The following is a 16,553-nucleotide window of genomic DNA, read 5'->3' on the forward strand; positions in this document are numbered from 1 at the left end:
TGTTTTATACTGACAGTTTCCACAGCTACGCATGCCTACTCTTCCTGTGCCGGATGCTGGGTTTTATACTGAAACCCTCATATGCACGTAAAGCCCTGTGTTGCCCTCAGTCTTGAATTCTGCACCTTCTGATGCCCCGAGCATCAGCAGATGGTGGGGAAGTTTCTGAACAGAGTGCTCTGCCCAATACCCAGTACTGTGAAATCCATTTATGCACATACTCACAGATTTACCCTTTTGCAGGTTCCCTTCACACGCCTGTTTGGACAGATCCTGACGCCCAATCAAGACACAAACTGCTTCCGGCCAGTCTGAGGCAGGCTGCTCTCGACAGTAATATATTGCATCTCTAATAGGAAGAGCTACACCAAACGGGAGAGACTCCAGATCTCTTAAAGTGAAACCTTAAAATTAATGAGAAAAAAAAACCAAACCTGATTTATCGAACTACATATTTCATCTTATGCAAGCACAAGACTACTACTTATGACTGTTGCATAAAAGTGCATAAAATGCACAATGATAAAAGCTGCTCTTACCAACATTAGTCATCCAAATAACTAACTTTTCAGCCAGGCTGGAAACAGATGTGCTGTGTCTGAAACTGCATCTGTAAAATAATGGGGAATAAAGGAGAAGCCAATAAAAGCTAGTCCAAGAGTCAGCAAAAATTCAAACACTCAAAAGTTTAAAATAATACAAAACTACCATACCGATTGTCATCTTGTTCTATTTGCGGTTTTTGTTGTCCTAGGAAAGACAAGGTCACATTATTTCCACATTCTCCAAACAAAAAGACAGAACTAGACACTAGGACACACTACGATGGCACCAAAGCATCATTACCTGATGTAATCTTGTACAAATAATGGGAGGCTTCATTAGATACAGCACTCTCATCACCAAGTATGTACAGAGCCACACTCTGGATAGGAAAAAAGACACCATAGCACAAAGTCATTTAGCGAGCAGCTATTGCTAATCTGCCTAGCCAAACTGGCAGAAGCTAACTTTAATCACTTAAAACAGTGGGACAGGTTAGTAAAAGGAAACTGAAACAACTAAAGCAAGTAACAACCTCTTATGCTTTAGATTTCTATCTTGAAGTTTGGAAAAAATACATCCTGAAACAATTAACTGAATTTTCCCTAATAATTGTTTCAAAGGTAAAAAGATCTAAACAGGAAAACACGTTCCTAGTCATATTTCCCATATTTCTCTCATTTCATTTATTTTCTCTTGCAAAACACACACATCATCTACATACATCATTTTTCACTCAGTTTCCTCCACATCTTGATTATTGGCTACTTTGTGAAGACTCTGACTGAAGAGCTGTTCCCAATTCAAAGCATGGTCCACTCTCAGTCAGCAAAATCAGCGTTCTGTCATGCTATTTACTTTTGGATACTGCCAGACAAGATGGCATACCTAAAGCAAAAGTCACAGGTAGAAATCTTTTGTGTTTTTCATCAAGATCTTCCAATAAGATACACTGCTGACATGCCAGTTCTGACCTCTGCATAGGCAAGTCACACAGACAGAGTTGGATGGATAGACAAGTGTGACCATCCAAGGGAAAGGCTACAGTTCTTCAGAGTTTGAATTCAGAGGCAAATTTTAAGTGAAAGCATCAGCACTTCAAACAGTCTCAGTGCTGCTGCTTCAACCCTCCACACTCTGAAGCAGAAAACAGGCTGACTCCCTAGCAGCCCTATCAGAGACTCTGCAACTTATCTTGGACACTTGGATCAGATCAGAGTCTCTCCTCTCTGGTTTGCTCTTCAACCACCTCAAGCTCAACACCTCTGCTTTGAACCCTGTATTGGCAGGTTTTCTCCATGAATGCTTTGTGAATAAGTGAGCAAGGCTGACCAGAAGATAACATCAGCACTTATAACTACTCACGTGACTAAATATTTATGCTGATACATGCCCAAGAAGAAAGCCAGGAAATTCTCACTCACAAAATACAGTTAACTTCGAGTTACGTTATTACTTTGCACATGCCACTACTGCAAACCACAAAAAACCCCATAAGCAGTGAAGCATAGGCTACTCACTCTGCACTCACTAGCTCTCCTTCCCAACCTCAAATACCTCCTCCCACCTGCTAAAACCCATCCACACCCTTCAGTAATATTGAAACAGTAGAAAAGAAGAGAGGACTTACAGGGATTTCTCTCTGCTAGATACATATTATTCTCCCTGTGGAGAGGCTGACACTTCACAGGGATACTCATGAAAATTTCATGCAGACAGATAATGTCTACTTAGTATGAAGCAGCAACACCTGCAGGTGCTTGTCTCCAAACAGTACAGCTACAGCAGAGTTACTTATCACAGGCTCAATACCCCTCCAGTATGGCCCCACTGCTCCACACAGTATGACTAAACCCTCTGTTATTTGACTTCCCACTGGGGACACTTCACTTGCAGGAAATTAAGCAGCTGGGGCAAATCCTGGCCACAGTGCTGCTATGCTGACACAATAAAGTATATCTTTTGTACCAAAGTACATACCAGTACTACCAGTTTGCTCCTTTCACAGATTCTTGATAAGTAAGGATAAGGCTGCACTGCTTCTCCCTTCAGACAGGAACTCAGCCACTGAAAGATACTTGGAGGCTCAGCAGAAAAAAATGTGGGATGGTGCATGAAACCTGTTTGGACTTAATCACATTAACAACGACACTGAGTCCATGGCAAATGCACAATAATTCTCCACTAATCCCAAAGCAAGCCCTACAGTACTTTTAGCAACAAAAATATAGTATTTCCCCAAAACATTACAGATCACATCTCCCTCCTGTTAGATGGAAGTTTATAGTTAGACAGTAATGAAAACTTGAGACACCTACCTGTCTTTCAAGAACAAAAGTTATCTCAGCCCACAGTGAAAACAAATAAATAGACAGTAATTCTCAAAAACCCCACTGTAATTCAGTAAGTCTTGTAATTCAACAACATTAAATTGCATAAGTGAGAGGACAAGCTGACTATAAGCTCTTTGCCTTCCCTGTCCACAAATACGAGTAGCAAAGCTCGAGCAATGCTATGAGATTTTTTTTTTGGTCAGGGGAAACAAGAGTTTTCTTACATGACTAGTAAATTTCAGCTCATAGGACACTAAATAAGCATACAGACAATACAGGATCTTATTTTAACTTCAAGTTTTGTGGTTTTAGCTCTGATTTAGTTTTTATGACCTATAAACTGAGTGCCTGCCAGCCTAGCAATACTTTCCACAAGAGAGGCACATCTCACTACCAGGCTTTTCCACAGTTGTCTAAGATTTCTCAGCCAGCCTGAGCTGGGAGTTTGCCAACATGAAGCCATCATTCCCTCCCAAATCCTTGTTCTGTGGAGTGTCTCATGAGGCACTAGACTGGAGGCACTAACTCATGACTATACTATGCTAATTTCACTCCAGCCTTCTTAGGGAGGCTACTGAAAACAAAGGAACAAGGCAGCCTCAGCACTAGGAGCACAGTTTTGCAATTTGTCCTGACCAGCTTTAAAGGGAGCAGTTACCAAGGTGCTTAGTATTAGAGATAATTTGCACATCATTATCACCGAATATCCTGCTTTGTAAAGCCTTAAACTCACCTTGGTCAATGATGCAAGTCTGTCTGGAGGTTTTTACAAGAGCTGGATAGTCTCTGTAGTAATAATCTATGTAAGCTTCAAGTTTTAAGTCCCTAGAATGAGAGAGAAGTTAATCACATTAGAGGGAAAAAAATCCACTCTACCTCCCTGCACTTCTATGACATTTCTGTTGATATTTTTTAAATGTTTGTGTATGCACTAGATATAAGGAGGGGAGTTCTGACTCCCATAACTAAGACTGCTCATGTCCAACTGCCCATTCCCTAGGCAGTGAATCTGTATGTTTAATTTTTCCCCTCAGTGAGTTCTCTTCAACTGTCATTCTGTTTTGTCCCACATCACCACCACCACCTAAGGTGTGACCACTGTCACTACAGTTTCCTCCAAATTCCAATTGTTAAAGCTAGATAAAGTGCTGAATACCTGCAAGACATGAATGCATGTAACAGCTGCCTGCCTCAAAAGACACACAGTCTTGAAATAAAAGACTTGCTTCTCATTGGCGGGACAGAATAGAGAACAGGTCAACCTTTTCAGCACTAGGGACTGGATGCCACTTCTGGGAACCATTTAGCCAGCCAGCTATAGTAGGTGCTATTGGGGAAGAGTCTATTGCCATAGAAAAAAATTGGTTGAAATAGCAAATAAAGCTCAGGGAAATGTTACTGGGCCTTTTACTTAAACACATACCTGTATTTATCTATCTGTATGCATGCAATGCAACCTGAAGGTGGTTGTGGAAGACATGAAGGTGCAGTCACTAGCTGCAGTGAAGATGCCACACAAAAAAGAACATATGACAGATCTCATGAGCTGAGCTGTGACAGTACAGTAGAAAAAATCCGAGCTGTGGCATCTAAAAATTTGTTAATCACACCGATGTTGAGGAGTGGCCAGAACCATATGAGAAATGTGCTACAGCAAAGATTTTTAAGCACAATAAGGTTTTAAATATTCATTCATTTTCTTCAAATACAAGAGAAGTCTGCTCCACTCTTGGAAATGCACAAATTCCGCATAAAAATACACACCCATCATCAAGAGACACTGCACGATATATATCTGCAATTTGTCAGTTGGGCATACCTGGCCAGCTGAACCAGAAGAACAACAAGTGAACGAATTCCCTCTCCCATTAGACTGTTCAATTTGAGCTCCTCATAGATGAGATGAAGAACAAAGAAAATAGCAGGAATATGGGGGAAAAGGAGGGTTGAGGAATCCAAACTAAGGCTCCGTGGAAAGTCATCCTTTGGAGCCAAAACATCCAGAGGGTCCAGTCGCAAAGCTTTGGCAACAGGATGAGACTCAAAATTCCTATGGTAATCAGAGTTCAAGAGATACTCCCAGTCCTAGACCAAAAAAACAGGACAGAGAGACTGAGGTTCCACAATGAACATCATCTTCCAGCAAGATAACTCCAAAGCACTGTTCCAGAAGAGGTTCTTTCCTTATAAATCAATACAAATGTGATTGTTGTATGGTAAACGTGCTGCACAAATGCTGCAAGCCAGAGAGACTCAACTGTTAAGTTTCTTTCCCCTCACCCCCCATTGTGCATAAAAGAATCAAACCCTTATATTTAAAAGTACAAGACAAAAGAAAGCTGAGAGTACCTTCCTTGCATCAATATTCTGTGCATAAGACCTCACTGAGTATTTATGCAATTCACCTAGTGCTCCCAGTCTTCTTTGTACCTCCCCTATCACAGCACATCAGGCATTAGATCCTGACTTCTGTTCCACGTAGACTGTAGTCCATAACCCCATGACCTGTCAACCCACAAAAAGCTAATAGCACAACTGGACCACCTCATCTTGTAAGCCTCCTGTGACAAGATGACAGTAAGCCTCATCCACTTTACTGTTTGACCATGTGAAAGCTTCCTATTCCTGTCTAGACAAACCCCAGTGAATCAATCTTAAACACTCCACTAAATCTTGTGAATATCAGTGCATTCACTGAAGTATACAATTTAAGGCTCCTAACTTGCTAAAGGTGCTGAGTAGCCATAAGAGTAAAACAACTTCATTTTAAAGGGGTGAAGCATGTAGGAGAGACTTCACATTGTCAGGAGTCTATCCGGGACTGCTTTGTGATCCATATTTAATTAATTCCTGAGTCCAACCTACTTCTTTGGAAGTGAGAACCCTGACAAATAAGGTCACATGATGCAGCCACTGCACAGAACAAAATAACTTTTCTTTGCCCCAAGGCTTATAATCTCAGATGAAATGCCATACTCTAAGGGTATTTCCTGTGGTTTGCCTTTAAAAAAACCAAATCAACCAGCCAACCTCTCCGAAGGCTCTTATTTGTACAAGAGAACGATTTCTTACTTCATCTGACCCTGTTTCTGATGGTCTAGCCTTCTTTGGAGCAATAACTGGTGAAAGTGATCCTTCCAAATCAAGCTGAAAAGAAAAAAAAAAAAAAAAATAAAAATCAAAAGATCACTATTGAAACTCTAAAGGTTGCACAAGTGAATAACCTGTAACAACATCTTAATTAAAACTAAACTTTACATGACATTGCTTTGGGGACTTCTATATACTTTGCTTTCATATAAAACATATACTGCAATTCCATTTTCTTCTATACACAGCTAGGTAATGCAATACATGACTAGCATGAAATTCATGGTGTATGAATTTCAGTTGGACTGCCTAACATCTGGTATTTACAAGGACAGAGGAAATACTGTGGCTGAGCTAATGGTAGTAATGTAGATATACTGTAATTCCTTTCACTTCAGTTGTACACATATCCCTTCTCCACTCCCCCACCCCCCAAGAGTACTGCAAGCATACTTGCTAGCAGGAAACTCACTTTCAGAAAAGTCCAAATACATTCAGTAAAACAGCTGAAAAAAACCCAAACTTTAAACGCTGTAATTAAAAAAACTACACTGAAAATACTCTTTAGGAAAGAAGATTCTGAGTTGTGATTTGTTTCTAGCAAAAATAGGCTTAATATGGATTAGATGATTCAAATCTTTAATGCACCAGTGTTAGTCATGAAATAAAAAAAAATTATGAAGATTTTATTTTATTTGACCAATACAGTTGTGGTAAGTACCTTAAGAATATATTTCATGATAAACACAGACTAAGACATAGGCCCAAAATTTAGCAATTTTGAATTGATTCAATGGCACCTTATTATTTAAGACAAAACACAATACATTTCTGACAAAATTCGATGTGTCTCTAACCATTTGGAATCTTGAAAATTATTAGTAGCATTAACATAAGCTAGGAAAACAGACATAAACTTGCTTACGTTACGTGTCCAGGACAGTCTCTCTGTGTTGTAACCCATCATATTCATGAGACATGTCACAAATAAATTCCATTCTGAGTGATAACTTGGTCCTCCTGGAGCATTATAAGCATTGTACCACTTGACAAGCATCTGTACAGCTATCTCCTTCGGCAGGATAGCTTTGACCCCTTGAAGACATCTTTTCACTGTCAGGAAAGAAAAAAAAAATTAAAATCAGGTGTCTTATATTTTACCTCCTGGTACTTCTTCCAATCAGTGCTACAGATCTCTCCAGGTTCTCTTATTGGACCTCTTTTTAACTCTCCACAAACTGTTTCAATAAAAGCCACACCACACAACCTCCAACAGCTGTTCCTTCAGTTTAGGTTGAGCACAGCCCCTTTAATTCACCACACAAAAAGGAAAAAAAAAGTTCCTTTTTGCTCATTACTGAAACCAACTTTTGTCTGAACTGGCATCTCAGCCATTCCTCAAACAATAATATACACAACAGTAGAGAGCAAAGCAACCTAAAGAACAAAGGAAGTTTTAAGAGTGCAAGATGAAAGTGTGAAAGCAACAGAGCACATCTAAATAAATGGTAGCAGCTCTAGAAGGTTAAGTTCACAAAGCTTGAAATAAGTGGTACATATTACAGCCTAAGCTACACATAAACTACTTCAAAAATGAACCCTCAAAAATTATGAAATACATTTCACATGATGGATTCTGAATTGTACCTAGTTCCGAAGTGGCAATTTCAGGAATAGCAACCCGAACCATTGTATTATTGCTGAGTTCCTGAAAAAATAAAAAAGGCGAGTCAAATTATGACATGCATAAAGTAAAGCCAGGATCCTTTTCTATCAACTCAGAACTCATTTATGTATTAAGGACACTCCTAATTCCTGGCTACTTGCTACACTAAAGATCTGCAACCTCAGGTGCTACCTCCATGAAACACTTTAAACAGATCTTGAGTGGAATCACTTGAGGGAATTCAATTCTGTGACTTCTAGAGTATTCTACAGAGAGAAAAATGTGGAGCCACCAATGCAGCTGTGATATTTTGCTGTTGATCAGGAGCTGCTAGCAATGTCTCACTACGCAGTAGACTGAAATGTTACCCTCACTTTGCTTTGCTAACAGTGTTGACTCAAATTACAGGATAATACCTACCAAAGTTATTCTGTTGTGGACAGGATCTCTCAGAGCATGTATGAAAGTCCCAAGCTGCTGAAAAGTACAGTCTTCAACATAAGTTGAGTCATGAAGTTTGGCAGAATCTCTTAGCTCAGGAACTGGTGACAAAAGCACACCCTGAAGAGTGGTAGAAATGATTGCTTAGAATTGTTGAAATGAGAAGATCTGAGCAAAGGACAGCTAAAACTGCTATTTTTAATGTATTAATAAGTATTTTGAAAACTATTATAAATTTCCAGTCTCTGTCTTGGAAGTTTTACAGAAATCATAAATAAATAGGGCAACACTATATAGGTCTTCTTTAAGCACCGTTTATTCAGAGGATTTACAGAAGAAAAATAAAAGATTTAGCCCCAAAAGATGCCTTGAAAGTTAGAAAACTCAACCAGTCATTTGAAGCTGTTACAACTAAACCCTTTCGTAGGCAGGACTACCTTTTTTCTTACCTCTTCTAGGGGCCCCAGATGCTTATTCAAAGGCTTGGATGGAGTGCTGACACTATCCAAGGGAGTGCTTGGCCGAGGCATTTGGTTGGACATTGTCAGGGATGGAGCAGGCAGCCCTGGAATGAAAACCTTCCCCACCTTTTTGTGAACAATATATAAGAAAACAAACAGTTGGTTTTCATGCCTGTGCTTCCACGTGCTTGCTTACATATACAGACATTATCAGATTTTAACATCTTAAAAAGTTTTAAGAACAGTGGGTATGTACTTAAACTAAAGTCTCTGAAGAGAAGATTAAAGATTACTTCATGTAATTATTTTCTTCAGATGACACACTGAAAAAACTACCATATATGGTCAGTATTGTACCTTATTGCTACAAGCCCATTCCCACTAAAAGTTCTAGTGGGGCTTCAACTGAGAAAGCTCTACTTGCAGAGTGTACTTTTTTCATATACATACATATGTGTGTGTGTGTGTGTGTGTATATATATATATATATATATATATATATATATATATGCACCCATGCCCACAAACGAGTGTACACAGAGACACATACAAATTGCAGTGTCCAACATTTCTCCATACAGAGAGAGAGAGAGAGCATAGTACACCTCTACAGAATTTAAGAAAGTTTTAATTATTTTGGATGAATCATGTCCATCCTAATAACAGCCCTTTGTAAAGCAAAATAATTTGACATCTAAAATTATCTGGCAGGCTACAGAGAAGTCTGCAAGGGTTTTGTTCAGGAACAATTCTTATTTTCCATATTCCTGAAGTTTTCTTTCCTTTAAAATGTTTTAGTACTTTAGTATTTTACTATCACTGAGCATAAACTCAAGAGATTATTTAATTGTACCACAGGGTGCCACTGATTATTCAGAACAACCTTTCGAGCACTGCACACAAACTACACTTGGTGTGTGAGCACAGCCACCCTCCCAAGCAAGTTCCAAGCAAGCAGCAGTCTACAGTAGCTTAAAACGGTACCTTATAAGGTACGATGCACACAGATTCCCTCTGTACAGCCCAGCTCGTAAACAAAGATTTAAACATTTGAGATAGGAAAGCTGTTACTTACTCGAACCACTCCAGAGTAAAGCACTAGATTTCCACTGCCTTCCAGAACGAGCAGTGTATCGATGCCCTGCAAGAATCAAGCAGAATATTCAGCTTCTTATATTTAAGTAAAGAGACAACAGTTGCACAACACAAGTGACAAAGCAGGATACTCCACAATTAACAATCCATACAAATGGAGGTACGTACCTCCACTGGAGCTGCGTCCTTTGCTTGAATATTTGTAACAGCACCAAAGATCAGCTGTGACTTATCATTGCTCTCTTGAAATTTTACACACCTAGAGATTTGAGAAACAACAGGAAACATAAAAGGACTGTCCTATCTGTTGTTACAGAAAGAAGATAAAACCATGTGGCATGGTGCAGTTGCTTTTGTTGTGGTATACCTGGTTCCTTCCTCTGCTTGTTTTGCCCCGCTAGTCAACTTATTTTTACTCTGCTAGTCTAATTAAAACCCCCAATAAACTTCTAAAGGGTAAAGATGAGGGTAAGAATACCATTCAAATTACAGTGAATGTTCTCTCACAACTTCAGTTTTATTTAAATAGCCCAAACCATCTATGCCATCACAGTTAAAACATGTCATATGAGAGCCAGTGATGTAGCACATGTTGTCATAACATTTCACTAGCTGGAGGAATACGTTAAAACCAGTATGTAGCTGGTAATTTCTGGAGTACTCCTCTTTGTTCCCCTGTCCCCAAGACAGGTATGCTCACCGCAGCTGAAGCTGGGATTCCACTAAAAAGCACAAGAACTTCTGCTCACAAAGGTCAGTGGTAATAAACACTTTTGATGCTTGGGAATTCTTCTCTCTGTAAAAGAGACACAATGATCAGCACACTGTTTGGTCTACTATAAAAATTTTAATGAAGGAGAAACACAGTATCTGTACACTGTAGGGTCACACTGGACTTCAATTAGCAGTGCACCAAGTTGCCAGAATGCACCAGTCTCAGTTTCAGTCACTACTCTTGAAATTGATTTTCTAGCACTCCAATCTCCGCATTCCCCACTTTTCCACATGCAGAGCAAATGCTATTTGGCTTTTTTTCTCTTGTTTAATCTTGGGGTTTATGCTGCTTTTTGCCCTTTTGATTAACACAGAAAGATATTCCCCCTAGAAGATCAAAAAAACTCCAAAGCAATGATCAGATTAGAACCTACTTTGCTTTACAGATCTCATTAAACCCTTCCCCAGCTCAGAAGGCTATAGATAACACAGCAGGTAAAACTGCTCCAAGTGACCAACTTCCTTTTCAAGAGAAATGCACACTTGGTGAGCATCATTTTTCAAAAAAATTAGTAAGCACAGGTCCACACATCTATTTTAAGGCGGCACCACTTGCAAAAAGCACACACTAAAATAAGCTGTCATTTTATTTCCCCCCACCCCCAATGGAAATTCAGAACTTCTCATATCCCAAGCATCTAACAAGCATCTAACCTCATGTTTGTGACTGTTTCTGTCCACAGATGATCTATGCACAGCTCCGGAACAATTGGTTCAGTTTCTGGCATGAGGAAGGAATCACTGGAAGTGCTGTTTGGTGAATGGGTAATACTTTGCCTCTTTGGTGACTGAGTATTACTGGAAAAGTTGAACCTCTGCACTCCTGAGAAAGAATGCACTCCCAGGGCAGGAGAATGAGAGCGGCTACAAGCAAAGATATAAGACACTACTTAAATGTGGATTTTCAAAATCAGGTACAGAATCCCAGGTTACTCTTACACTGGTAGAGGCTTTAAAAACAAACCAAAACCACCCTAAACCAGTAGCTAGTTCAGTATTAGTTTCCTTTAGTAATACACCCCAGAACAGGAAAACAATTCTAATTTCTTAGAGAAAAGTCTTCTCTGTCAGAATCCAATAGGTGACATTTCAAAAGTAAAAAACCCAAAATTTTGTTGCATGGTCCATTCCATCAAAAGCGTCTTCCAAGCCATTCCCTCTAAACATGGCTTTCTTTAGAAAAGCTAACTGAAAACACTCATGGGACTCAAAAGACCTGCAGACAGTCCCCAACTCCACTACAGACTGGCAGAACAACTTCTTTGGCTCTCACACACCAGTTATCGTTCTGTGCTATAGGGATATTAGCACACCAAATGTCACTTCAGATGCTGTAACAGAAGAGGCACCTGCACCTTAGACAGCCTCATAACATTACAGACAGACAGACAGCATTTCCAGATATTTGTCTTATTCTATAGCTTGTATTCTTTGGTATTGTCTGTGTATGCATCACATTCAGCATTCACCTCAAAGCAGCCATGTTGGAGATAGACGGTGAGCGGGACTGCATGCTGGGAGATGACACTGATCTGCTCTGGCTGTGGATAGATGAGTAGTTCTGGAAAGGGGAACCCACAGGCGAGTCTCCTTTTGAGATGCTTCTGAGATGAGCGGTCAAAGAGCTGCTAGTGGCCACATGCTGTGGTGTGCCCATTTGCTCCGAGAACTTCAGCACTGTGTTCTGCTCCTGGGAGAGAAAAGAGATCTGTCTATGCACAAACAGCACATTGGCGATAACAGCCAGGAAAGGGCTTTCATCAGTTAGGTGTGAGCTAGATAGGTGCTCAGCTTAAGAGTTATTCCTACCAACCATGCTCTCTCACTCCCAGTCACAGAAACTACTCCTATGGTTTTTGGGGTAGTAAGTTGTTTGCCACTTCTTACAGAAGACAACAGTTTAAAGCAGAGTCCAAACCTTCTGGTACAATGCAAGGAATACCATGATAAGCACAGGACACTTCATGACCATTGCCATCATGTAATCTCCCTGACTGTGGTACAGGCAAATACATGAAGGAAACTATTTAAAAAAAAAAAACAACCTATCTTACTCTCTTATAAATAAAATAAATCATAAATACCAGGCATTTAACACACACATCCATAAGGGCACATCAACACGCGCTAAATTTTTTTTAGAATGATATCTAGTCAACAATAAATTTGTACCTCTGGCTTTACTCTCCGAAGAGCCCAAACAGTATGTAAACTCTGCACAGTATCATAGGTCATCACAATGGAAGGTTCAGCATTGAGAAACACGATCCTCATGGTGTAATCAGCAACATACTGCACTCTAGCAGAGCCAAACATGCCTGCTAAATAAGCAGTTAACTTTGGTTAAGGCAAAAGGATAATTTCTACAGCAATGTTATCAGTTACAGGGTTAGCATTTTTCATACCCTCTTTCTTCCATAATATGGGTTTCTTTCCTGAACAGTTTCCCTGTTCACTAAGCAGCTAAAACACCCTACTTCCAAATTCTTGAGTGATTATTTGCACATTTTTAATGCAGAAAACGCTCAAGTGACATATGAAGTGTTCAATGCCATACTGATGGACTCCAAGTGATACATCTAAAGATGTAAACTTACCTCCAGACTTACAGACAAGAGGTGTTATCTCATCTAATGGGTGTAGCATACTGAACATAGTAGGCAAAGGTTCTCTAGAAAGAAACCAAACAAAGCATATTCAAAAATCAAACGCTAACAAGCATAATTGTTCTCTTCTCACAGCTAGTACGTGTTCTGCAATCCTAAAACAGCTCCTCAGACCTTAACAAATCAGAGCCTGAAAACTAACAGTAGAGACATATATTCCTTTCACAGAAGCTTGTTAAATTAACTGAGTAGTCAGACAAAGGCTGGTGTATCAAACAGGATATAAGGTCTTGTTCTACATCTCAGAGCGCTTGAGAATGACCCCACCTTGTGGCCAGATGACAGACTTTGGCTGGCTCACGTGAACAGAGCTGACACCAGCCGAGTTTGGAGGAGTAGAAAGGGACCCTTAACCCAGACTCAGTTTAAGAGTTTAGGTTCCACAGCTCCCAGATCTCAGACAAGCAGGCAGCTGTCAGGTCACTGGTATCCATCACAGAGCAGCAATCAAGCCATCCATCTGTGGTGGCAGTAGCAAAAGGAAGAGTTTTCACAAAATGCCAGCTTGAGTAGGGTCAGTGATGAATTTTGCAATGTACCCTCTTGAACATTTTTATGACCTCTATTTCTAATCCCAACTCTTCTGAGGACTAGAGAATCACAAGTGCCTGGAATGGACACCTAGAGCTCAAGAGAAAGCAAGTGGCTGTATTAAAGCTGCTCCTCAAGACACCATCTTGCTCTGCTTCTCAGCTATATGCCCAGCCACAGAGCACTGGGTCTACAATCCTCACCAAATACGTAACAGGATGCTCCATATATTTAAAGCATCCTGCAGCTGAGAGAAAGTGCCTCAATGACAATCCTTCAGTGAATCTCTACTATCACAGCCTAGAACCAATCCCCAAGACAAACCTCAATGAAATCAGGCCAGTAACACCATTATCATGCCTCCCATACCCTATTCCCAGGATCACTGCACCCAATTAGTTCTTAAGACAAGACAATATCAGAGGAATATCACGAATTGTCAGTATTCAGCCCCTTCCTGCTATTTCCTGATGTTTCATCTGTCCCTGCCACAAACACAGATCCTTTCATTACTGCTCTTCAACTCTTGCACTCCTGTATTAGATGAGCAGTCTATAACGAAACAGTTAAAGCCATTCATTACATACCTAGGTGGACTTGGAGGTACTTCATGTGAAGAATTGCTGCGCTCAAATAACAAACCATATTTTGTTGGCCAGACATTTGCTACCTATAGAAAAATTACAAATAGATTTATGACCAAAAAAAATTAAATAAATCAAGTACTTACTATATTAATTATGTTTCACATTTGAGTATCTTGTTATAGCAAAATAAAATGTTTGGGCCTTTTCTTGAGAGAAGGGTATTGTAAATCAGAGCAGGTTCTCAGACTGAGCAGCAGACATACCCGTACTTGCACACATCAGACAAGTGGCTGCCACTGCTTCCAGAAGCATTCGGTGCCCTGATCACACATCTGCACTGTCATTGGCATTGTCCCTTTCACCCCCAGAGCAAAGAACTCAGGCATCCACCACCAGTAGTGCTTTACACACACCTCCCCACCTCAACACAACATGCAAACAAGAAACAACTCCATCTCTGGATAGAAAAAGGACAGCACTTACCTGAAAAGGTAAAGCAGCAATGTAATCCTTTCCCTCTATGCTATGCACATTTATACAGGAATTCTGCAATATGCAGATACATTTCTCTACTATTTCATCACTGCCTGAAACCGGGGGGGGAAAAAATGAAAAAAAATACACAGTGAAGTTTCTCTCTTTCCTTAGACATCCTCTATACACAAAAGGTAAACTTGAGGGAGGACGCTGTCTTAACATAGCAAGTTTTGAGAGGCTTGCCAAGAGAACTGAACTCAAGTAATTTGTTTGGCATTACAGTCAGCAGGAAACTTACCACCAGCTTTTTCAGATTTTTCCTGGGGCAATGTGAAGTCACACCATAAAGCCTAAAACCAGATACAATACAATTACTTCTGAAGAATGACCTGATGCTACTACACAATCTTATCTTTCCATATTTCCCAAAATAACCCCACCTCAGAGCAACATCTGAAAACACTCAGTGAGTAGTTTTTAACTAATGTGAAATCGTTCAGTCAGCACCTTTCCACACTTCCATACCTGCAGAACAGGGCTGTCGACAGTGAAAGCCTTATAAATGGTAGACGCTTGGTTTTTACTTCCTTTGCTCCAGATCACCATATTGCTGGCCACATACAGCTCTTCATCGTAGTCCACCTCTTCCCCAACATCACTGATGCCTTTCCTCAACTGCCAACTTTCCTGAAAACCAACAATTTTTAAGGAAAAGTTGCAAGACCTGCCGATGCAATCACAACAGCTAGTCATCGCTCAGCGGTCACGGTTTGGCCCATTTATTTCGGAAACCAGAAAGCCAGGGTTAGGAGAAGCAAGAATTCACTGAGCTGCAGAATGCTTTCAAATCATATTGCAGCTTCTGGCAGGAAGACAACCAGAAGAAATGGTAGCCTGGATCTGTTGATCCAACAAGGGAGCATATTTCCATATGGAGACAAATGGGGCTATTTACACAGGTAAGACTGTGAAATACAAACAACAATTTTGTGGGCAGGTAAGAATGCCCAGGGCTCAAAACAGGAAAGTTCAAGCCAGCATCCAACCTTCAGAGATCGCTTTCTGCTTTTGTGAAATAATTTGCAGACCAGGAGAAACTGTCCTAGGAAGAAACAGCTGAGCCAAGGGACAGAATGTGCCTGGTAAGAGACATAGCATGTACTCTGTGCCCAAAGAAAGCAGCAGAAGAAAAAAGGCATTTTAGTAGCACCACAAAATGTTCAATTATCTCTGCAAATTGTTTGCAAGCTGCATCCTGTGAGCAGGGTGTAGCATTTAACACAAACGGGACATCTGCCTTGAGCTAAAAACATGTTGCCAAGAGTTTTGTATTTAAAACAACGGGAGCCCCTGCACATAGAAATAAAAATAGACACAAAGAGGAAGCAGAAATAAAGGAAATAATAGATTTAACAAAATGAAAATAAAAATACAGAAATAGCACAGGGGAAAAAAAATATCTCAGCAGCTAACAGCCCCAAGCCTGATTGCCAAGTGCCGTTTCTGCTAAATGGTCCCATTTCACAAACATTAGGTTGCCTCTATAGTCTCCGAGTAGTCTTGTGTAGAAACGGTGTCAATGCTCTGAAGTGAAACTGCAAACTACTCTGGCATGGGATCCTTCTCAGAGAAAGCTGACAAGCACTGCGGAGCTGCTGATGTTATCGGAAGGGGAATATAACTTCTCATCCAGGCACAAGAAGCCTGTGATGATAAAGATAGGCATCTTTGTACTCACAAGCAGGACTCCACGTGCATATGTATACCAACACAGCAGGACTCAAAGGGCAGTGACCCCTCCACAGAGGGATGGTCTGGGCGATGGATGTGATAACATTTGTGCTGGAGAGCCACGGGCTGAAAATGTGGCTCAGAGATGGCCGATGGCC

The 16,553-nt window shown here is 40.4% G+C and overlaps 1 protein-coding gene across 1 annotated transcript in view; it reads right to left on the reverse strand.

The window, feature by feature from the left end:
* The window catches only part of ANAPC1 (anaphase promoting complex subunit 1), a 33,253-nt gene extending 17,836 nt beyond the window's left edge, over positions 1-15,417 (reverse strand). The window contains exons 1-23 of the mRNA XM_026844663.1: positions 15,190-15,417; positions 14,963-15,014; positions 14,671-14,774; positions 14,188-14,270; positions 13,001-13,074; positions 12,576-12,721; positions 11,873-12,093; positions 11,058-11,267; positions 10,330-10,425; positions 9,798-9,888; positions 9,610-9,675; positions 8,523-8,660; positions 8,053-8,193; positions 7,614-7,674; positions 6,892-7,079; positions 5,949-6,023; positions 4,696-4,961; positions 3,610-3,701; positions 2,524-2,672; positions 847-925; positions 714-750; positions 540-610; positions 226-404 (exon numbers count right to left, since the gene is read on the reverse strand). Coding sequence (XP_026700464.1) covers positions 226-404; positions 540-610; positions 714-750; positions 847-925; positions 2,524-2,672; positions 3,610-3,701; positions 4,696-4,961; positions 5,949-6,023; positions 6,892-7,079; positions 7,614-7,674; positions 8,053-8,193; positions 8,523-8,660; positions 9,610-9,675; positions 9,798-9,888; positions 10,330-10,425; positions 11,058-11,267; positions 11,873-12,093; positions 12,576-12,721; positions 13,001-13,074; positions 14,188-14,270; positions 14,671-14,774; positions 14,963-15,014; positions 15,190-15,417 — 2,847 coding nt within the window. The remainder of the gene's footprint in view (positions 1-225; positions 405-539; positions 611-713; positions 751-846; positions 926-2,523; positions 2,673-3,609; positions 3,702-4,695; positions 4,962-5,948; positions 6,024-6,891; positions 7,080-7,613; positions 7,675-8,052; positions 8,194-8,522; positions 8,661-9,609; positions 9,676-9,797; positions 9,889-10,329; positions 10,426-11,057; positions 11,268-11,872; positions 12,094-12,575; positions 12,722-13,000; positions 13,075-14,187; positions 14,271-14,670; positions 14,775-14,962; positions 15,015-15,189) is intronic.
* Positions 15,418-16,553: the final 1,136 nt, after the last annotated feature.

The sequence above is a fragment of the Athene cunicularia genome (assembly GCF_003259725.1).
Source record: "Athene cunicularia isolate RWA chromosome 3 unlocalized genomic scaffold, athCun1 chr3_part1, whole genome shotgun sequence".
Lineage (NCBI taxonomy): Eukaryota > Metazoa > Chordata > Aves > Strigiformes > Strigidae > Athene > Athene cunicularia.